Raw genomic sequence first — 24,407 nt, 5'->3', positions numbered from 1 at the left:
CCCAAAGAGTTGTAGCACGGCAGCATTTTTCGACTTTTAGGAAAACTAGCACATCAAGTAACAGATCATTTCCAAATGGTTTTGAGAGCTAATTTCTGAAAAATATATTAAAATTGAACAACTAGATTTTTCTGTGAAGATTAAAACTCAGGTGGTATACTGAAAGCAGTATATGCAAGCACAATGCCATACTGCCTGTCGCCACAAAAGGGTCCTTGCATGCATGGCTTGAATGATGATGTTTTGGTAAAGCTCAAAAAAGGAAAGTCCCATTTTAGAATGAACATATCAATTGCACAAATGTATGCTCACATTACAAGTGTAGTTCTTGTTCACAGTTTACAGAACTTAACTCTACAAGATGAGCCAGTGTATTGAAATTTTCCAAGTGGCTATCACTCTTTCTAAAGGGACAAAAGGCAGCGTATGGATTTTTCATATCATAGGTATTGATGAAGTGAGGACCTCTGTTTCTAAGAAATGCCATCAGAGGCCTATACAGAAAGAAAAAAAACCTCTGCATCTTGTAATTAAATATAGCCTTAAAAAAACTTAAAACACAATAATGCAAAGAAACCAATTTTGCTCTGCTGCTTAATTAGGTCTCCTGCCTGTAGCAGGCCATCACATTATGTTGACCTATGCAATACTTTATGGAAGAGTCACCTCCAGAGAGGCCGAAAGCCATTTCCATCAACTGTATCGATGCTGACACTGGAATGGTAGCATGTCTAACAAGAAGGAGGAAGGGAGATTTTTTTTTTGTGAATAAGCTCACGTTTTTGCTTTACAAAACTTAGATAATCTATTTTCCAAATTACGAAAAAAAGTTTCCCCTTTTTTTTTTTTGCTAATTCAATATTTGAGGCAACATCAAGGATTACAGTTCTTATAACATGTTTTATTCAATTCACATAGAAAAGCATGCAGTATTAATGTAAAATGGTACAGTATTAATGTAAGATGTTCAGTGCACATTAGGTAAACAAATCATTAGCATACAAACCCATTTTTATGGTCTATACAGGCATACTAAACACATTTAGAATAACAATGCTTTTTGGGAACTAAATTAAAAATTGTGCCTAACTTCAAAAAAAGACATGACATAATTGCAGTGTTAAAGAAGTGATGTTTTCTGACTGAAGTGCTGTGACCCTGAAAAGAAAGAGGCTGCTACTTACACCCACTTAAAACAAGAGTTTCAGTACAGTACAGCGCTATGAAACAGTCCAAGCAGGAACATTTCCTCTGGGAGGCAAGTTTTATGGCAAAACTGACAATGTTTTATAGCAATTTCACGATTCCATAGGATGTATGGCCAGTAGCTGCCTTACATACACAAAATGTAATCTTTAAGAATGGGAAACGTAACCTTTAAAACTAATTCTTACATAAATGACTAATTCGACAAGACCACTTAGAACTGTCAAGAAGCCATTAGCTGTGCTGACAACTGAAAGATCATGTAATCTGAAAACTTAAAGGGCATCAAAAACTCCCAAGCCCCCAGGTAAATAAAATGCCCAGTCAAAGAAAATAATCTGGAATGGTTCTTCCTTGGGAAAGAGCTTGCAATGGGCAGGGGAACATTCGGTTTTCACACAGTCGAAAACAACAGGATCGGATGGCATGGAAGTCATTAAAAATTAAGTTCACCTGTAAATATTAAACATTTGCAGGTTTACAACTTTGAGTCACGTTTGATTTCCAAGCAGAATCAGTTTTTGGTGGTTTTTGATGGACTAGCACTGGAAAGGCTGTTTTGAATTTTCCTCTTGGTTGACTGACTGACATTTTTATTTTTCCTTTCAGCTGTAAAGGAAGACACCCAAGGAGGAATCTGACCTTGCAGATCAGATGGCATCTTTAAAAAACATGAACTAAACTTCTGTTCCTCAAATAACCTTTGTGAATTACTGAACAGTACATCTGGGGAAAAGTCCCTTTGAAACAAAGAGTTTGGAGGTTTGGCATCATTAGCCACCACATTTTGGCCCGTAAACAGTGGAAAGTGGTCATTCATATCTAGGTCAGATGGGGAGAGGTTGGAAAACATAGCAGGTTTCCAGCCAGTTCTGTCAGCTGCCAGATCGCTTGTCTCTGGACTCTTCATACTCTGCTCCTCATTCATCTCTTCCAGATTCTTCTCAGTTCCATTCAGAAGCTTAGTGCACTCTGTTGACTTTGAAGAACCTTCAAGATCAGAGGATTTGAAATTATAGCACGGACTCTTGCTGTTGTCTGACTCAGACATCATTGAGTCCAACTCAGAAATTTTATCAAGGTAGGCAGCATCCATAGAAGCCTCGCTGGAGGTTCTTGTGCGGTTCATTTCGGAACAGCAGAGAGTATGTAACCTCTTAGGTAAGCAAGAACTTGTTTTGTCGCTGGACTTTGCTGTTGTCTGATCTGACTCACCAGCTACTGAATTTTGCTCTGATCCATCAAAATCTAGGTTCTCAGCAAAATTTGTTGGGCAGGTGCCCCAAACCCCTGATTTTCCCGTAGTAAAACAGTTTAGCTTCTTTCTGCTATTACAGCTGCTTGTGCTGTGCTCAGAAGAATCTTTGCTGCAATCATCTGAAGTGTCATGAAACTCTTCAAATTTCAGTTTTCTCAGGAATGTTGATGGTTTTCTTGCATTTTCTTTTCCATCAGGAGTGTTCAATTGAAGGCGACTGAGAGACAGAAAAGGAGTGCATGGTGGTGGAAGATCATAAAGTTCTTCATCTTTGTATGGGGTACATTCCTCAATTTTATTCCACTGGTCTTCTAAGCAGGCATCCATATTTGTGCTATTTTCATCCAGGAGAACCCTGTGACATCCTGGAAATAGTCCTTTCTTTGGGGTATTTGAGCTATTCAAGCCATTGTGACTAGAAGAGCTTAAACAAGTTCCACCACTTGTCAGCTGCTCAAGACTGTCAGGACTTTGACTGGTATTCAAAGACTTTTTCTCCTCAGCTTGGGTTTTCAAACAAGTTGTATCTTCACTGCTCTCACCTCCTTCAGCATCTGTGGAAAGCACTCTCTCACAAACAGCACTCACTGTCTGGCTTCCTTTGCCTGCATTTTTCAGCTGTAAAAGCTGACACTCTATTTCTTCTATATATTTATCGCTTCTTTCCAGTGCCTTTTTCAGACGGTTTATTTCACGTTCACTTTGTTCCACTTTGGAATGAAGCGCAGCTACTGTAAACCTACCAAACCTGCAGTAAGTAAACAAGAAAGAAAATATTAAGCTGGAAAAAAACATTCTTGTGAAGGTTTGCAAGCTCATTTCAAGACAGAACAAAGCTATTAAACACTATGTAATTTGAAACCAAAAGTCAGAACTTTTCTCTGCAAGTTATGAAAAAAATTACTGAAATCATCACATATAACCAAGCATCACAAATAACATACAGGTGGAGGTGATACATGAAAAGACAAAATGGAAGTATTAGTGGTAGCAAGGCAATAACAAGCAGATTACCCTTCCAGGGGTTGGTTCTATCAATTCAACTCAAATATGCATGAAGAATTATCCCCTAAAACAATGGCAAAGATTTATGATAACATTTGAACAGTGGTCCACATCTTGAAATATTTACATTCAATCATTTTCCTACAGTACAGCAGTGTTTTACAATACATTTCTTTCACAATGTCACCTTGTCAAAAACAAAATGCTGATATGAAATGCCGAAATTGCATTAGTCCTTGGAGGTGGTTTAAATACTTACATAGACCATTTCAATTATGTTCCCATTAGATACACAGCTTTTCCTCACCCATCCGGTGCATGGTAGATCCACTTACTTAAGAGTTACCTGTTTTTCTGAGCTTTACAACCAGAACAATCTGCTTTGTATCTCGACTCCAATACAAAAACCTGCTGCTTGTGGTTTGTGAAAGTTGTGTGCTCATGAGGTTTCCAGCTTGAGCACATTTTCAACTGCCAAGACAGCGACTTGCCTTCCCCTCATCCTCCACAAGCTTTCAAGACTGACCTTCCCCAGAGGGCAGGTGAAAGTTTCAGCTACATGCCCTGACTAATTCTAACCTGTCACTGACAGGTGAGCACCAGGGAATTCTCTGCTCCATCCAAGGCTTTCAATTTACAGAAAGAAAAAACAATTAAAGTTCTGATATTATTAGAAAGGAGGGAAGGACCTGCAGCCACCCTACAACTCTGGCAAATAAGGTTTTATATCACAAAGAAAGGACAATTCTGTATGTGGGCTTACACTGAATTTCCATTTTCCATCTTGCATCTCCATGTTACAGCACAGGTTTATATTTACTCTTTCAGCACAAACACTGCCTGAAATTTCTACCTTTTTTGTTTGTCTGTCTGCCTCAGAGTCACACTGAATTCATATTCCATTTTCCCCATTCTGTCACCTCACCTCTTCACAAAATGCTCCCACTGCAACTCTTGGACCAGAGAAATCTGAAGGTGGTGCTATCTGTGGCCTGCAACTATGATGGCAAAATAGCCATGGATCCATGCATACATTTCCAGCAATCAAACCATATTCTGCTTCTTCAAGTCATGAGCCCAATGCAGCAGGAAGCTGCTGTGCGTTGACAATTGCAATACAATTAACTGGACAGCTGGGGAAAGCAGTAAGGGCTATTATAAGCCCAAAATGAATCGGGCAGGAGTGACCAGATCTACTGATATATTTCACTGTTCAACTGCTTCTGCATACTTAAAGAACTCTGAAGACTTTGGTGTAGATGGTTTAGGGATGGGTAAGATTCACACAACAGTCTAAGTCACTTCTGTCTAGCAGACCACTTTTTAAATCTGATCAGCCTAAGCTTCACACAGTTTTGGTGTATGCCACTCACTTCCTTGTAGACAAGAAATGGCAAAGTAGAAGTTTTATATTTAGTAAGATTTCTTTTTTCCCTTAAAAGAAGCTATCTGGACTGCAGCTCAGTCGAGGCAAGGATCCCCTCACCTCCACAGTACCTCTACCCAATTATCTTCACCTTCATAAAAAAAAGAAGACAGACTGTTTTTAATTTGCTTACTCTCTGGAAAACAAATTTTCCCAATTGCTTATAGCAGTTGGCCCATTTCTAGCTGCACACAAGAGGGAAATAGGAGAAAAGGCACAGAAGACTTTCTCTCTCCCCTATGAAACTAGGTAAATGCAGAATCTCAGCTCAAGAATGTTTCTATTATATTTTCAGGGGAAGAAGGTTACATGAACTAAGCATCCTTACACACAACACATTTTGGCTTACTTCCTCTTTCAGTTAAAGGAACACAGATTTTGGTTTAACATACAGAAGGAGTCACTGTAGCGCAACAGGGTCCAAGCAAGACCTTTTCCACTTCCTAAGGTGATCCAGACGTATTTATTTTGCCTTTCTCTAACAGACATTCACACAGTCTTACAGGAGCAAATCCTACACTCCTTAATAAAAGATAGAAGATGCAAAAATACAATTTAGCTGAATAGCCAAGTGAGAGAAAGCAAAAAATGCTTCTGTAAAATAAGCAAGATTTTCTGGAGTCTGCTGTAGCAGACACTCTGACATAAAAATTAAAACATGTTTACATTTATATGCATACCTGGTAATTCCTTTTTAATGGAAGAATGGTGTAATATGTTTATTTAATGCAAATAGCATTAGTGACAGCCTGAGATTTGCTTATGAGGAAGAAGCACTGTATTCTCAAGTGTAACTTTTATAACAAGTGTCCTCAGGTTAAAAAAATACAGTATGTTGTTCAAAGGCAAACAGCATCACTAATATGTTAATTGTTGCAGAGGGATGTGCTTGGGAATTTTGGTTTTCAGAAATGTAACATATGACAAGCTGCCTATAAAGTTACTTCTGCAGTTAGGCATTAGAATAGCAGTTGCTTTCTGTTCCTGCTTTAAGACTTGCATATATTTATTTCCCAAATTTTCAAGGCCATAGATTTTATGACAGCCAATTACTCCAGATATAGGTGCTTTAGTGCCTGACCTAGCAAGTCAGAAGAGAGTTTAGAAACATTCATATTTTGGTTAAAGAAACCAGAACCCTCCCCATTTCCCCAAACCAAACCCCTCATAAAAAATTTCTTCTTTTCCCATCAGATGTACAGTGAGCTGCGCTATAGCCAAAAAATTATGGACTTATGATAGTAACACCAGAATGCAATACAGTTACATGAAAATAAATTTAAGTTTCACCTGACAATCTAGATAAATTTTATTTCCTGAAGCATTTGAATTATGTCACGCTTGGTAACAAGGTGATTAAATTCTTCAGTAGAACTTAATGTATTTAGTATACATGCAATAAAAAGCATATATATACCAAAAGGAAAGCCATTTCCTCACACATGGACAAAGACTTTTGAGTGTTAGGGTCTTGTTCTTTAGTCATATCACTGAAACAATAACTTTGGATCTCACTGCATTTGTTTCAAGTACATCCTTCATACAGAAAACTGCAAGCTCAGAAAAACAAATTGTCCCTCATAAAGTGAACAAGAACACATTTCAGGTGGGATTTGGATCCTTCAACACATCTAACAGTATTTTACATCGCTTAAAGTCTTTTATATGACTGTTGGCCCCCAGATATCACCCTGGAAGGACGAATCTACAGATCCTGTATCGCAGCTACCAGCCCCAGGAATGCGTAGTGAGTATGTTACAGTGTCTGAGGTGACACTGGATGTCTAGGTGAATATTTGAAGCTCATATTTCAGGACCTTTCCTCAGTCAGAGTCCTTTTTCTTGTCCCAGCATGATTCTAACTTGACACGAATCAGAAAGCTGCAGTCATCTCTCATCTACAGTGAGCAAGAACTAATATTGTTGGAGTCACTCTCCTTTGCATTATTCCACAACTGCTCCCTCAGTTATATTTGAGTACTCCTATCCTGCTTTTAGCTGGGATACAGTTACTCTTCTTCACAGTAGCTCGTATGGGGTTATGTTTTGGATTTGTGATGGAAACAATGCTGATAACACAGGGATGTTTTAGTTGCTCCTGTGCAGTTCTTACAAGAGAGTCAAGGCATTTTCTGCCTCTCAACCCACCAGTGAGGAGGCTGGGGATGTACAAGAAGTTGCGAAGGGACACAGCTGGGGCAGCTGATCCCAATGCACCAAAGGTATACTCCAGACCACAACTCATTATGCTCAGAATATAAAGCTGGGAAAAGAAGAAGTAAAGGTGGGATGTTCTAAATGATGGTGTTTGTTTCCTGAGTCACTGTTAAGCACAGATGGAGACCTGCTTTCCTGGAGATGTCTGAACACCTGTCTGCCTCTGGGAAGTGGTGAATAAATTCCTTGGTTTGCTGTGCTTGTGCACAGCTTTTCTTTCTCTACTTAACTGTCTTTATTTTAACCCATGTGTTTTTTCACTTTTACTTCTCTGCTTCTCTGCCCTGAGAGGGGAGTGAGAGGCTGTGTGGGACTTAGCTGCTGCGTGGGTAAAACCACGACAACTTCTGAAGAAGTCCATTTAGAAACTGTTTGGGAAGTTGAACAAATTTTTCAGTTGTTTCTTCTCTTCTTACCTATCAGTTTTGCAAATTCAGCTTTAGAGTTTTATTTTACACATAAAATAACACATCAGTGACCACTAACTGCAGCATGTCTGTCTGGTTGAGTCCTTAAGTCAGTTTAAACCACACAACCTCATACAAACTCTTCTCTCTCTGGACAGCAAGCAGCTGCAACAAACAATTTTCTTGTATAACCACTTCCTGAAGACTGGGGCTGCATGGGTGCTATGGAAATTGACTCTCCAATTCTAATCACCTGATGGCCCAGGCTGGGGACCACCCAGCAGTTCAGGATGCATGAGCATGATCCATCCTCCAAAGGAAACAAAGGGTGGAAAGTGGAAAACAACAAGGTACAGTCAGGGCTTATTACAGTTTGAGGTAAGGGCAATGCCAGAGTGTATAACCAAACCCAGTCCCACCATTTCGATACAGATTTTCCCTTGGGTTCTGCAGTTAGATGGGAAGAAAGGCAGGATATTCAAGAACAAACCAGCTGAAAGACCTATTAGTTTCTCCAGTTCTTTGGTGATGTCATGTACCAGCTGTACAAGTTCTGCAATTCTCCTCTACATTACCTATGAAAGGTGATCTGCAGAAATCCCAGGTTTTACACAACTGCCTTAAAAGTATGTCATATTTGCATAGACATCAGAACTAAAAACCAGTTACTGTCAGATGAGGGCCTTTTCCTAGCAAGCGAAAAAAAACCCAAACACAAGAAGTCCAGACATACCGTCCACTGGGAACAGGCAAGTCAGGTACATTGTTTGAAATGAGCTTCCCCTTTCACTTAGGGAATTGGCTGAATTTAGGCAAATATGCAAAGCCTCTCCAAGCATTTTAACATCTTTCAGTGAATCATCCCTGGTCTTCCATGTAAGAAAGGCAGATTATCACCCGGGTCAGCAAATAGCACAAGCTACAAAGAATTACTTCAGAACTACTGAAAAAAAATCCCTACTGGAAAACCCACAAAACCAGAGTGTGATCTGAATGTCCTTACCCACCTGACTAAGGTTTAGATCTTCATGCCTGAAAGTGGGCACTTTCTCAGGATTTAATGCTCAAGAACTCAGAGTTGTTTTGAAGGCTATTATATAGTACTTTCCCTTACTTTACTTCTAAGGCCACACTGCAGCTAGTCCTCAAAAACGGTCACTCCTCTGGACCAACAAACTTACACAGTGGTGAGACCATAGCCCAGTTTTCTATCAGGGAAGACACTAATATTTTTACCCTGTGCACCCTGGACACAAGTTTTTAGAAATCTGTTTGTAGGCCCAGTGAAATGCAGACTGAATTTAATAGCCTGGTATGTGCAGAAATAAATTTGAGTTAGGTGAAAATTGAACGTTGTAAAGAATGACCTAGAAAGTCAACAGCTTTAAATTTCAGTGTACCTGAAGTCACAAATCTAGACAAGATAAACAGTAAAACTGAAGAAGAACTGCTCCTCCCCCCCTAAACTGCAACAATAAAACAACTCACAAAACCAGAGAAAAGAGATAATGCAACAATTTTATGCATGTTACAGATAGTTTCAGACTGGGATTTTAACTGGCAGAAGGAATTAAATATTTAGGGAAAAGACTCCTAGGAAGCCTAGAAGTCTGGTTCAAGCCAATCTGAATCTAACCATTCATAAAATACACTATACCCGGGAGTAGATGGACTTGCTAGTTATTTTCCTTCAGGTAAAAAGCAAACATCCCTTTGCCAAAAACGCTTTTAGATCCACTGTGTCCTGCCAACAGACCTAACAGTTTTCTATTTCAAGTAGAGCTGGAAGTAACAGGGCTTTATTATCTGGCAAAACCTAAGTTTTAGAAGTTTTTTTTTCTGTATCAGGAACACGGAAGTCGTTGAAAATTCATCAGGAGAAAAGGTAAAGAAAGAACACACAACAACCACAAATCAGCCTGATTTGCCTGAGAAATGGAAGACTAATGCAGGTCTTCAGTAAGAATCAGAGCAAGGAACTTACCCTTATTTGTCTTTCAGACCTGTGTCCCAACTATATGATGGTATGGTATTCTGGTGAAAGTCTAGTCTCAAAAATGTTTCAAGGAAAAAAATAAAAAGCTAATCAATAAATCAGCATCATCAGTTTAAAAAATGTATAAAAATTCCTGACATGGCTGAAATATTGATTTTATTGGCATACATGACATTCAGGTTTTAATGGATAAGAACACAGAAAAAACAATTCAAGTCTATGATAAAAGGAAAGTTTTTTATTGACCACTGAAGAAGGCTAATTATACTTTTCCCTGTGATGTAGGAGGTAGTTTGTGTTACAAAGGGATCATTCACCTGCCATTAGTGTTCCCTCTTCTCTAAAGCTAAGTCCACTAAAACAATTTATGTTGTGCTATTTAGCTCCAATGTCATCATGTGCAAAATGCACTACACTTGGGACACAGGGACTGAATACTGACAAAACCTTTACAAAATACTTTGACACCAGTTTTATTCAGTTACTTTAGTTAGTTGTTTAAGCATGAATCCATACCTGAGAATCTGAAGCTAAGGAATGTATGAAAAATGAAACAATGGTGGCGACATTAAATTACAAAGAGCCAATTCAGTAGCTATTTTAAATTGCACTAGAGACTCATTCAAAAACTTTTCCAAAAATTACCTTCTGAAAACTTCTGAATAAAGCCCACTGGCACAACTATACTGTCAAATCCATGTACTTGCACAGAAACATTTTGTTCTAGTGACATTGTTGGGCTCTGATATTTATGCCTTCAATTCTGATTTCATAAGCAAGTGAAAAAAACCCATTTATTGCAAGCCCTGTTCAAAGTGTGAAGGCTAGCTGAAAGACCCTTTAAATGTTAGCAAAGTTTGCCATCAGAGCTGAAACAACATTTAAAAAATGTCTTGATGTTAGGTCTGATTTGGATATTGACCAGACTAGTGACCACAAGGATGAAAGCTAATTTAAAAATTCTGCTACCAACTTTAACACTGGAGAGACTTCTCACCATCTGAAGGATGTACCTGGGATTTGAAAGAATGAAGCTTTATAGTCATCAAAACATCAACCTGAAGAAAGCCAATAAATGGGTTAATTCCCACACTTTGAAAGGGGACATTAAAACCACAAATGCAAAATGAGGTAGGAAGGTAACTTTCTAAATAGCAATTTGGCAGAACTGGCCATTTGTGGCAGAAGTGTCAGGTAAAAGGAAACAACAAAAAAAGGTATTGCAAATATAAGATGTTACAGAAGACAGAAAACAGTTTTTCTACTCTAGTTAGTGCTACCAAGACTTCACTTGTAGTCTAGTACCAGTTATAAGCATTATGACTTCAGAAAACCAATGACACTGGAGATTCTTGAGTGCAGAACAAAACCAAATAAACACAAGTTTACTTTCTCTCTCAAGTCACACGTATCTAGAAGACCTGGACAAATTCAGTATTTCAGACATGATGAGGAATGAATGGGTAAAGGCTGCATGAACCAAAATTGCTAAATTTAATGTGCTGAAGGGTTTCTTCCAGGACAAGTTTTTCCTTGCACATACCTAAATTCTTGTAGCACACCACTGGGCTCAAAGAAAAGGAAAAATTCAATATAGGAGAATCAGGGTACAGACATACAAACTCCTGAAGTGTTTGAACTGTTCCTAGCCCAGTTTAAGCCTGATTCAATTCATGTCCTAAGTCCCATACACAGCTCTGGAGTTACTATGGGCCAAAGATAATTCCCAATAGGCAGGCAGGATGTGGTATTTCTTCAGGAGACTAAAAAAATAATAATAAAAAAATAATAGCAGAGATACAGACAGGCCAATCTAGTGGGCATCTGGATTGCAAGACAGACCCCAGCACTGTCCAATTTGTAATAACGTTTGGCTATCTCTGGGCTTCTAAAGAAGAAAGTGACAGGCTATTGTTTTAGGCAACACTGTCAAAAGATGGGAAAGTAACTGGCTTGCAACAAAGACAAGCTCTTCACACGCCTGTCCCTCTGAGGTATATTTTTTTCTGACCATGGTAAAGCATGAACAAGCTAGAAGAAAGGGAAATTGTCTCCAGTGCAGAGTTCACCTGATATCAGAAAAGTAAAAATCAATTTAGTTTATCTGGTCTCTTCTAGCTCTTCTTTTCTAGGATTTATTTAGTTATATCTATTTACTTTTTAAGTTTGCCATCCTTGCCAACTCACTCTTGAGTCTTACGGGAAAACATAATCCATGCCATAAAAGCCATTGCCAAGACTTTAAACTGGGCTCTATCTTATTAGGGGACTTCAGGGCAGAACGTGCTTTCATGTATCCACAGCACAAGGATCATGCATCTTCTTTCCTGTTGTCTCTAATGACAAGCAGTCTGGCAAGTAAGCTCTTCTATAAGTATGAATTTTATCTTGCAGCAGGTGTGTTGCCAGAACTAGAAAAAAATCCAGAGAGCTTTCTTCTCACATTACACAGGTGTCTCCCAACCCCCTTCCTCAAAAGCTCTGTATAAACCTTTGGCCAATATTGCTATTAGCTTTTTAATATCTAAACAAATGAGAGAAGAAAGGTAGAAAACCAATGAAAGAAAGGAAAATAATTTAAAAAATATCAGTATATTGCTTCATAAAGTACTCCCAAGAAGACGTACCTTAGAACACAGCTCTAATGAGTATGGCAAAATTTCTGCTTTTTGAGGGTACTGTCATTGGTGTTTTAACTGTTTAAGACAGAGTACTAAACACAGACGTCAGTTCTGGGAATGATGTTCTCATGCTGCAGAAGCCCAATTCTACATACGTGGCCCAGACACAAAGCTATCAGGAGCTTTCCTTGAACAGGGAGCCCAAGCCCACAAAATAAACCTTGAAGGCAGCAAAAGGAAGAACAAAAAACACAAACACCAGCAACACCAGCACTTAGTAACGGACCTTCTACTTTGACCATATACCAGATTTAGAAATTTCCCAATAACAGCTGTAGAATTCTACTAATGAATCCAGTACTTCCAAAGTACCATGTAACACAAGGCACAGTCATATTCCTTCACTATGGACTTGCTGTGATTCTCTAAGTTGCATTTCTCACCCACTTGCCGCTCTTCTCTAAGTTTCATTCTTCACCTAAGTCCATGAGGATAAAAATTCCAAAGTCTACCTGGAGACACATACGCAACACCATGCACACCACCACAGTTTTAGGTTAAACAGTCCTACAACAGTTAAACAGTCTATAAATAAAAGATAGTAGCTTTTAAAATATTCACATACTTTTGGGGTGATCTACTATCGACTTCAGCTTTTAGTCGCAAATTCTCTCTTAAAAGGCTATTGTTTTCCACGCTCAGTTTCTTATTTGCCTAAGGAAAAGAAAAGGAAAGAAATAAGTATACAGTGAAACAGAAATGACTTCTAATATTTATAGGACAAGCTGTTTCTCTTTTTTAAAGAGACAGAACTAGAAATGTGCAGGCAGGAAACAGCCTTCAGACAGGGACACCACTTAAAAATCACCATGGGAAATGGTTTGCAAAAATGAATAGCGAACAGACATTTTTTATTTATATTCCCAAAATACATTGCAAGTGTCCTATCTAGGGAAATAAACACAGCTATGTTAGTTAGCACAGAACTTCATTAAGGAGATGTACTAATGGCAATTCCATGTTTTTTTTTCTACATGACTAAATACGTTAAGTACATTAACATTACAATGTGCAGGTATCAGCAAAACTAATGTTGAACAGCTTCCCCCATTCCAAATTAGAGCAAGGTTACTTTGTGGGTTTTTGGCTTGTTTTTAAAGCATAGTTATCCTGTGGATGTAAATCCATTACGACAAGCTATTTGCAGTCTTTCTTCACTTTTTTCCAGGACATTGTGATTAAGATTCCTGATTCACAACCCTTCCTACCCTTTGAATTGAGGTCAATTCCTTCTTCTTATTTCAGGAGACACTCTTGTTAACAAGACACTTCATATAAAAAGAAGTTTTCCTGCACACGTGTTTCAGAACAATGAATGCCACTATCCTAACAAGCAGAATATACTCCTTGCACTTCAAAGTCTGCTCAACCTCCCTATGCTAAAAACAGCAGCACCAGTCCAGGGCTCGTAATTCATAGCCTCAATTAGGTAACGCTTCCACTGCACAATAAAAGTATGATCTAGAGCTAGATCTGAATAAAGAGCTATGCAACTGGGCTCAGGAGTGAAATGTACTTTTTCAGAATCATCAAACAATGCAGGAAGAGAGGCAGAGAACTTTAAATGCTCATACAAATATCCCTAGCAACCTTGCCAGGTGAGGAGGAGGGGAAAAGGAACAGAAAAAAATAAACAAACACCCCCACTCCCAACACCACAATATTCCTAAGGACAGAAAGAATAACTAGAGACTTGTGGCCAACAACTGAAGGGTGAGCCCAGGGCTGACTGTCAACTACTTGGTATTTAAAAAAATAAAAGCACAAAAACTATCCTGAAAGCAATGAATGAGAATTCAGGAAAGCTCAGTTTCAAAGCATCATCAAACCACTTGACAACACGTTGGCCAAGACCTTTCTCTCTTTCCACAGACACAGCTCCCCCAGCTACATAACCAAGTAAAAGATTTCTTTACTTGTGTAGCCCAGGTAGGCAGGGCATCCATGTGGCACATGGCAAGGACTGAACCCCTCTGGTATCCTTCCAGAGAGTGCTCTACTCTCCAAGTCAGTAATCTGCAAGGGATCCCTACTTGCAGCACAATGTCTACATTAATGAGTTCATGTAACTGCATTTTTAATGAGTATACTTAGTCTAGGCTTTCTCCTCTGGAGTTTGTTTCACCACTCCCATACTTTTTATGACTCCACTCGAAGTATTAATGCCTACTTTGTGCATTCCTATATTTGTCTGCTCTAGAACATTAAATGATAAAGGTGGTTGCTACTTCCTGATTCAGTCTAGTTTTGAAAAAGTGGTGGCAACCACATTTGCTGAGGGATCTTGTCTCACTGGGAAGTGATGTCTGGTTGAAACTCCTGGGTCAGGTACTTTCAGGCCTAAGAAGGTTTCTGGTTCCAGATAGTGTGTGCATGGGAAAGAGGTCTTGCTGTTCAGAACGGGGATGGGCAGTGCAGGCTTACAAGTGAGACAAGGTCTAAAACAGCCAACTGACTTTAGGTACGTATGGGATTGAGCAGTTGTCAACCCGGGAACAGATGGGAAAAAAGGGTTGGACTCAACGATCTTAAAGCCCTTTTCCAGCCTAAATGATTCTATGACACCAGTTTAAGACTTCTTCCCTAAAACCTATCAAAGCCTCTATTTTTTTGTAACTCTTCACCAAGTTCAGAGATTGCCTACACTTGGACCTCTTTTCTTGCTAAGGCTAAAAATATACTGAAAAAATACCCAAGCAAATCCCTTCTTCAGTTCCTGTAAAATTCTTCTTTTTACTTACCTAGGAAAAAGTTAAAAAACTTAGTCATCACAAAAAAAAAAAACCAAAAAAACCCAAAAAAGGCAGTACAGCTTAACTTCATGAAAAAAAAAACTAACAAAAAAAAAAAAGGCAGACAAGAACTTCCTGCTGCGACTCCTCTTTTGCCATCTACAAGTGAATCTGAAGCTCCTGGGGTCCTAGAAGCATCCCATTAACAAAATGGCAGACCAGTACAATGTGTGCCTCCAAGTCTATAGCACAGAAAAAGTGTGAACACTATTAATGCTTAAAAAGTTAAAAAAAAAAAAAAAAAAAAGTCCTAAACACATCACACTTCGGTTTTGCAGGAAGTAACTCAGGATTGTTAACAGAATAAAGGCAGCATTTTGAATAAATACAAGTCCAGTTTTTTCCACTCTGATTTCAAATTAATCTGAAATTTCATTCTTCTTCAATATTTAAGGTGATCTTACTTGTGCCTACAGGTATATTTTGCAAGATACTTTTATTCAGATGTATTTTCACATGCCTGTCTCCTTCATCCTTGCTTCTGCAGTATCAGATTTACTTTTATATTACACCAAGATATATAAAAAGGCCGCAGATTTCCAGTAAAGGATCTTCTGGTCATAAAATGCTGAAGTTCGTCTATTTTTGGTCAAAGGGTCAAGTTACTCTGTCTCAGCAAATTGCACCAAAAATATCGGCTAGCAGGGAGGGCAATAGTGCAAAATCTGCCTCAGCCAACTGTACTGTGTCTGCCCACTGAATGTTGTAAAATAGATATATTATATAGATTATTGCAAGCCTGAAAAATCTGGTCATCAATACTGTCGACAAGTGCTACTATAATCCAATTACCCAGTCATAGAGTGACAGAGGAGTTGAAGAAGAGTCACATACAGGACTCACTAGAACAAGCAATAACATCTGACACTTGCAAGGGCTATATGGAAATACTGTGATACACCAACAGGCACTGGAATTCAATTTTTTTCCTCTTTCTTCTAGATCTATGAAGTACCCAAAGGTCATGGTAGCTCTCACTCCCATTTAGCTAACACAAAACAGTTATGCTACAAAATAGCTGAAGAAATGTGTTTGTTGCATTTATTACCTCCCTTAGCTTTTCCACATTATCCATCAATTTTTCACACATATCATTGGCAGTTTTCAGCTTTTTGCTCCATTCCTCTGGGGTTTCTGGGCCACTGGTACTTGCTTCGTTTGCTGACTGGCTAGTTTCCCCATTTTGGCAAGACAAAGCTGATGCTGCAGGATCCAGAAGAGATTTCAGCTGTATCTGTAAACTGAGGTTTTTACCTTTCAGATCTTCTACTTCTTTTTGCAGGGATTCTATTTCATCCTAAAGGTGTCAGAAATTCAGAGGAATTAAAATAAATTGTGAGATTAATTAAATAATACTGGCAAGTTCCCACAGCACTTAGAAACATGGGTTCTGGCAAGCCCAGATGCATGCCTTCACTTACACATATATCTAAGTATGCTTATGTATTGTGCTTTAGGCAGGATTTTAATCAACCTGCACACTCAAGCATACTGAAGGTTTTAGTGCAGGGAATCCCTTGACTACATAAAGGACTCTGAACAAACTGTCAGGCAGACCAAAAGCTTCAAAGCATTCAGCAACATGAATCTATTATTAGGGCACTCTGTGGGAGGATTTCCTATATCAAGAGTGTTAAGGTCATCCTCTGCTGACTCATTTGCTGTTATTTAAGAGTGATTCTCTCATATCATTCTGAAACGTCACATGTTAGGATGCTGAAAGTCTTCAAATTCAAAACAGACAGAACACTGCCTGGAAAAGGCCGCTCCAGCTACACCAAAGCAGCAACATCTTAGGAAAGACTCAAAATGCAAAGAATAAAGCTCTTAGCTGCATCAGTCTGAAGCCACAGGGAAGCAAAAACCTTCCAGAGCTTGTTGTTAAAGGGATAAAAGAAATAATTTATCCTGAAAACATGTCTTCTACACTGTTCACCAATTAAAGTATATGAGTTGTTCATGGTCAGACTACTTAGGGAGGCCATACACAACATTTACATAAGCATATTTTCACAAATAATCGCGCCCACCCCTGCACCTGGCATGGGAACAAACATTTTAAATTAAGGTTTTTTTTTAAAAGAAATTTACATTATCCTATAACTAGCTCTATGAATTTTGAGTTGATTCAACAGAAAGGCAGGAAGCCTCTTTTTCCTGACTCCTTCTCTCACAGAGAATAATAGAACCTGAGCTATAGGCAAGTTTGTCATAAAAGATAGCTCTTACTTCCCCAGTGTTAAGGGTATATAGAATCCATTTCCTTTCCTTCATTCTCCTCCCCACAACAGGTTTCCTCCAAAAATATGTGATGTCTTCACGCTGCTGCTACTGAGGAAACAACAGCTGAGAAAACAAACTAAGCACATTCCTTATTAACAGCTTTTCATCTTCTTCCCAAGAGAGTATTTTTCCAGCAGGAGACTGGAGCATTCAGCTCCACTTTCAAGCATTTACTCACTTTCAAAAAACAATAAAACAATAATGCTAAAAATTAACCTATGCCAGAAGGTTACAGCGGGCAATATTCTTTAACAAGGAATTTAGTCTCCCTGAGTAACAGGGGATTACCTCAGAAAATGTTTGTGTTTGTACTGAAGACAAAACAAAAAGCTCCCTACACCTAATATGTATAAAGAAAATGCTCCCATACCACTTGGGGGTGGAATTCCCACAAAACTAAAGAACTGGCAGTACTTGGCTACCTGTTGTCTAGAAAGACTATTACTGTGACATCAGTGGGACCACTTCAAGCAGCAGCAAATACTCTCTTGTAACCTTCGTCAAAAGGTGGCATTTTAATGCAACTGAGTTTCATGTAGATACAGTATACACCTTTACTCAAATTAAAAATAGCAGGACTCAAAGCAAAAGGACCATTTGTATGTTGTAATTTAACAGCTGCAGTTCATCTGGAAAGTCACAACACTCCCCCTGTCCTTACCTCATATTCTTTGTGGAGCAATTCAAGCCTTGTTTTACGTAGGTGTTTTCTGACTGTTGGACTAAATATAGCATCACTTTCACTCGTTCCTCCTAAGGCAACATAGGATGAAAGAAGCACGAATATTGTTTCTTTTTCATTCAATTCAATACTAGTTATCCACCTCACAGCACTTTTCTTATTATCAACTACAAATGCAGCTAATATTGGACCAACTGGCTACCATGGAAGATTTAAAGTCCTTTCACTTTCAGAACAGGTTCAACATGAGTACCTACTAGTGATGTTTATTAGTCAAAATCTTGATTCACAACAGGAAGGAAAGCTTCTACATTTTTCAACTTTTTTTTTCCTTAACAGAATCCTATGTTATTTAAGACCATGCTAATAAAACAAAGCTAAAGGGAAGGGGCAGGGTATCAAGCATACATTTAATTAGTACAAGTTAGTGTAAGTTTTTGAAGTGAGATTATTCAGATATATTTTTCTCTTAGAATAAAATAGCAGAGCTGATATTTTATGTCAAATAAGGACAGCAGTATCTCCCAGCTCTGAGGAAGTTAAGATTGTCATGCAGCTGTTGTAGCTTTGTTTTATTTCTGTGCTAAGAGTAATTTTCTTAAAAATAAAAAAAGAAGGAAGTGATGAACAAAACAAAACAAACACAAAAAATACCACATACTCATTCAAGATTCTAGATTGAAGTACACTAATTCTCAGCTGAATGCTCTTCTCTTAGGTCAACAGGTTGCAATGCATAGGTGAGAATGCATTTTTAATGCATTTTTTTCAGTTAAATGCACCATCCAACCAAGATTTTAAAACAATCATTAGAGCCATGGGGTACTTATTGTGTTTGAATAACCTAGCCATTAATATACACAATGTCTTCGGAACTTTCCAGTAACATACCTAATAGCTACAAGGTTAAAGATTTAGTTAATTCTTCCTTAGATGCTGGCAAAAAACACACAGAGGAAAAGGCATTCAGACATCTCTGGACTCAAAGCAATCTCCTCTAGCAGTAAATACCAGAAAGTTATTTCAAAGCCTAAACTTGTCCTTACCTATAATTTCCTTGCAGGGATTTTCAGGTGTGATGGGAATCCTGCAAGCTGGGCACTGATTATTGTTCTTCAACCACACTTCAATACAAATGGAACAGAAAACATGGTTGTTCACACAGATAACTGGATGACGGACCTTTAAGCATCAAAGAGGAAATAAAAAGAAAAAAAAAAAACAGACTCTATGAATACCTTAAAACTCCTTCAAATAACAAAATACGAAAATATACAATTCCATTTCTCAGGGCAAGTCTGGCCTTGCAGGAAAGTGACACTGTTGTTTCACAGGGCTAGCTAAGAGCAGCCTCCTGACTCACAACACCAAATTTCCCTCTTATTGAAGGCACCAAAGCTATAACCATTTCTGCAGAATGGAGGTCCTTCTTTCCTCGTTAATAACCAGAGCAGCAGCAGTACCTTTCCTTTACCCCACAACCTCCAAGAACTACAGCCAACCACTCCAGTGAAGTGCATTCGACTCCCAAGGTAGAAGACAACCAAAGTATGTGCATTTTCAAAAGTGAGGCAAGGAGGGATTTCTACTGGCAACATCCAACACTTCAGTGGAAGAGGTATCATTGGAACATAAAGTGTTACAGATTAACTTTAGCCTGCAGACAATCAGCTTCTCAGAAATCAGCTTTAAAAAGGATCAGGGCCAAAACCACAGAGCTGAAACATGAACCAGCAATCACTAATTCAAGTCTCCTGCTAGATATGCATTGCTACTAAATAAGTCATTACCCAAGAATGGGGCAGCTAACTGAAGGATTAAATATTCCAATCAGACACAGATTCTTTCAAGCTTTCCCTCCCCTTCCAAAACAGCAGGGTAAACAAACTTTTAGAAAATATTAATGACAATGCATTATTCTCTCTTGTCATTTAACTATAAACCCTGTTTGAAAGTAAATGTGCACAGAGGGACCAAATATGATGAAGAAGAAAAAGACTTTATGCCTTATTGCAGCTTGTTACAGCTTACTACAATACACACTCTCGAATCTCTTACTTGTTAAAATTAGTATTTGTTAGGGGTGTTAAAATAATTATTTGTTTTTCTTCCACTCCTTCCTTTTCCTAGAAATGTATTTTAAGACACAGAAGTGTCAGAATATGTATTACTTTAGATTCTACTGTACTGCACTTAAAACCCAAGTTCAAGAGAATCTTCATCTTTAAATGAAGGCCTCATCATCTCCAAGATACTCCTCTTCCATTCTATTAGTAAAGTAGTCAAACTAAAAAGGAAAAATGAAATGTTAGCAGGGAGAAGCAAACACCTCGAAAGGAGAGTCAATAATCACTTGGGCCAACAGGTAAGACGTGTCCTGTAGCAATCGTACCCATACATCAGCGTTGCATGAGCTAAAACCCAAGTGTTTTACCACTGAAATATTCATGGATATGAATTAAGGTCCAGATCTGTCAGCTTCTTCTCCAATTCACTATCTATGCCTCTGTTACCTTACAGGAGTCACAGTATTTTTAAGACCTCCAATAAGACAGTCCTGGGATTCAAAGGAATTATCTATATATAAACAGAAACTCAAGTTACTGAAGGCATGAACAGAGAGGGACTGAACTTTCACCTCTAATTAAGGAGGCTTTTTTGTGATTATTGCAAGCATTAGCACACCAATGCTTCGGAAACATTTAAATATTAAAATTTCCATTATTTTTGATTTAAAAAATCTTGTTACTTATTGCTTTCCTTAACAAGAAAAAGAGTTTTCTCACCTGCAGCTAGCAGGAAAAAAAAAAAAGAAAAGACTTTTTCTCTAGCCATACCTTTTTCTTACTCTGAAGCAGCCTGAGAACAGCTATATGGATGGTGATGATAAGATACAGAGCAGAATAACACAAAATAATCCAAACAGGAAAAGACATTTCATGAGTGCAGGTTTTCCCCCCTGGGGAGCAAGAGACCCTCAGTTACCCCAAACCTGACACAGAAGCACACTTCTTGCACATGAATGATTACTCCATATCTCTAGCAAAATAGTAAGTCACATTTATTACTCTCCAGGGTACACTGCTTCTGATTTACACACCTTTACAAGTTTCATTTCAGGGCTGGGGTTTTACACTTTTGTTGGCTCAGGATCCACACAAAGCAACCCATGCCACACCAGCAGAAGCTGCTATTGAAATGTCACACAATAGCTGGGGCTGCCACTGCCCTTCTCACCGACTGTGACAAGCCCAGGGGGTGGGGGATCAGGACACACACTTGAATTACAGCACAGTTTCAGTTCCTTAATTGACCACAATGTCTAGAAAGGCTATAGTTTATTTCAGAAGGCTTGATCAGCTAGGCGATTTTGAGCAATTTCCTAATTTTTCCCCTCCCACATAATCCCATTCCTATGCAAATCAATATCCAGCCCTGTACACATCTATGTCACTTTGAAGGCACTTCTGGGCCTTCACACAGCCCTAAGAGAGGAGCAGGAACATGGAAAATCAGACACACTCCAGTGAACCAATCCCCAGACATCCTACACTGTTTCAACCAACACAGAACTTTGTCTCGAGTCCAAGTAACCTGCCTACACCAAAACCAACAAGAGAGACCTTCAGACATCCTGGGACAAGTAAACCTAACAGTCTGAAGCAGATGGCTTCTGATCTGTTATCTAATTAAAAAATACAGTTATGTTAGAAGACAGCCCAGACTGTGCTAAAAGAATATTCAGGTAACAACCATGAAATTGATCCAAGCAATTCACTCTTATTTTAAAGGGTTATTTGTACATTTTGCCAATATACTTTCTGACACTGTTCAATTAACAAAATTGGCTAACATTCCCCTGCTGCCCAAGATTTCAGCTTCATTAAAAACAATGAGTGGCCAACTCATTGAATGAATTTCTCTGCAATATTTCCTTTTTTACCCCCTTACCATTACGCACAGTGAATAGTTTGTATTTTGCAGTCAGACCTCTGCAAATTTTGCTTAGTAAGAGATACATTATGAGTTTAGGGTGGGCCTTCTACTTGATTTGAAGTCTATGCTACAAACCACAGGGGTATCAGATTATGTCAACCCTCCATGATACTCCCTGCTCCCCACTAAAAGATAGCAAAACTTGACAAGACTTTTTCCTTAACTTAAATTAAACAACTTCCTTCCTCCAACCTTAATCCTGAGAAGATTGGTTGTTCTGATGGAAGTTTTTTAATGAAGTTCCAAGCTAGAGACAAAGATGCGCATTAAAAAGAAAGGACAGTCAGAGCTGTCAGCTTTACCAACATTTAAACAGCTTTACATGTATAAAAATGAGCGCATTCAAATATCTTTATCACATGTCTCACCAACAGATTCACTTACATAATGTTAATGTATTATCTCAGTGCAAGAGAGCAAGAAAGAGTGTGGAAACCTCTTCCAGTACAAACTCGGGAACATCTAGAAAGGAAGTAGAAGTATGAAACAGTGGCTTGAAAGAACTCAGTGGCTTTATAGCAAGATATGAACGAATACCTAATCAAACTTTTAAGGGCTTAGATCAGAAAGTAACTAGGATTGGATTAAAACAGGAAATATCTTTGTCAGTTTGATTTCACACTCTTCTTTTCACTCTTTCCACTCTGCATTACAGACACAGTACACTTGGGTTCTCCTCCATTTCCATTAGAGAGATAAACAGAAAAAGAAAAGTAACAGGACAACAGCCAGGAAGTCTTGCTCGGCTTCCACAAAAAAGCCAAGAAATGAGTAAGCATGGTTGCTAAAAGTAACACACTGTCAGAATTATGAGACTTGAGAAAAGGGAGATGTCTGACTAGTTTCACTATCAGTGCGACACACCTACTTCAGACATCAAATGTGCTCTTGTTATCACTCCAGCAGAGAAGGTCTGGGAGTAAAGGCCAGGTGAGGCAGAAACAAACCAGACAACAAATGCCAGAGTACAAACATAAAATGCTATTTCTCCCCTTGTAATTATTGCTGTGCTTTAAGAAAAGAAAACAAGGGAAAGAAAAAAAAGAGTAGTAAGAATGAGCAAAGAATTTGAGAAACAATTAGTGACAGCCATTAAATTAGCTCTGGGGCTTTTAGAGATGAACAGCCTAGCAAGAGCCCTCTGCTTCCCGAGGGAGAAGAGAAAGGAACTGAGAAAGGGTCTGAGAGAGGAAGCGGAAACTTTTTCTCCAGACTGGCGCAGTTTTACTCAATACTTTTTAAATCCACTTGGTTATACACCCCGTCTTTGTTTCACTCGTCCTCCGCGATACAGCACCACGCTTAAACACAAGCTCCCCGAGCATTTTATATCAGAGTATCCCACTGGTACCGGGAGAAAACCCCCAAACCTCAAAGCCTGCACCTCGGGAGCCGCATACTCGCCTTTCAGCGACCTCGGGCCCCCCAGGCCCCTTCAACACCTCCCGGGACGCTCCCGCCGGGACAGCGCGCTGTTCCCAACATCCCAAGGGTGCCAGCAAACCTCAGCCACTGCCGGGAACGGCCCGCCCCACCAATTTCCTTCCCCGCACGGAGCCGCAGAACCTTAAAAGACATAACGCCGGTGGGGGTCAGAGCGTCGAGCCGCGGCGGGGCCTCTCAGCTGCCGCCACCGGCCGGAGCTCCCCGCACCCACCCCCGGTCCGCGGCGGCCGGGCGGCGGCGGCGGCGGCGTTACCTTGCCCAGGCAGATGTGGCAGGTGATGGGCAGCGTGAGGGACAGGGTGACGCTCGGGCCGTGCTGCGCCATGGCGGGCCCCGAGCGGCGCGGCCCGGCGCCAGCAGCACGGAAGTCCCGCGGGCGGGCGGCCCCGGCTCCCCGCCAGCCCCGCTACGGCAGCCGGCGAGGCCAAGCCGCCGCACGGCGGAGGGAAGCGCCGCGCGCTCTGGCAGCGCTCCCCTGGAGGGCGGGCGGGAGCCGCGGCCCCTCACGGCTCTGCTCTGCCGCCGCTGCCCCCGAGGAGGTGACCCAGGGGCCCAGGGAGGTCTCAGCCTACGCACAGCATTCATGCGGGGAAGCACAGCACCCTGGGGAGGGCAGGCACAGTGTCCGGACATGAGGCGGCCGACGCGGTAGCAAGGGTGATCTTTCTCCTGAAAAACCTATGCTGTGCTCAGGTTTCATCATGCTGAATTAAATAAACGGCTGTTCTAATTGTGTTAATTGCCCTGAATCACAGAATCATAGAATTACAGAATCATAGAATGGCTCGGGATAGAAGGGACCTTAAAGATCATCTTGGTCCAACCCCCGTGCCGTGGGCAGGGACACTTTTCACTAGAGCAGGTTCCTCAGAGCTCCGTCCAGCCTGGCCTTGAACACTCCCAGGGATGTGGCATCCACAACTTCTCTGGGTAATCTGTTCCAGGTCCTCAGCACCCTATATCTAATCTAAACCTACTCTATTTCAAAATGAATCCGTTCCTCCTTATCCTG

At 39.8% G+C, this 24,407-nt stretch overlaps 1 protein-coding gene across 2 annotated transcripts; it reads right to left on the bottom strand.

Moving 5' to 3' along the window:
* Positions 1-880: 880 nt before the first annotated feature.
* Positions 881-23,798, bottom strand: OBI1 (ORC ubiquitin ligase 1). Of its 2 annotated transcripts, XM_042029600.1 has the most exons (7): positions 23,649-23,798; positions 19,000-19,135; positions 17,933-18,024; positions 17,218-17,316; positions 16,037-16,285; positions 12,762-12,850; positions 881-3,212 (listed from the first exon to the last, which is right to left on the bottom strand). In XM_042029600.1, the coding sequence occupies exons 1-7, from the start codon at positions 23,718-23,720 to the stop codon at positions 1,721-1,723; spliced, it is 2,229 nt and encodes a 742-aa protein (XP_041885534.1). In that variant the 5' UTR covers positions 23,721-23,798; the 3' UTR covers positions 881-1,720. The 2 variants fall into 2 exon arrangements, with proteins under 2 accessions (XP_041885534.1, XP_041885535.1); XM_042029601.1 differs by lacking the exon at positions 17,218-17,316 and having other exon boundaries at positions 23,649-23,797.
* Between the last annotated feature and the right edge of the window lie 609 nt (positions 23,799-24,407).

This window comes from Corvus kubaryi, unplaced genomic scaffold, assembly GCF_017639235.1.
Source record: "Corvus kubaryi isolate FWS band 111438036 unplaced genomic scaffold, C.kubaryi_AGA036_p1.0 37328, whole genome shotgun sequence".
Lineage (NCBI taxonomy): Eukaryota > Metazoa > Chordata > Aves > Passeriformes > Corvidae > Corvus > Corvus kubaryi.
This window is presented reverse-complemented; position numbering and strand designations above follow the sequence as displayed.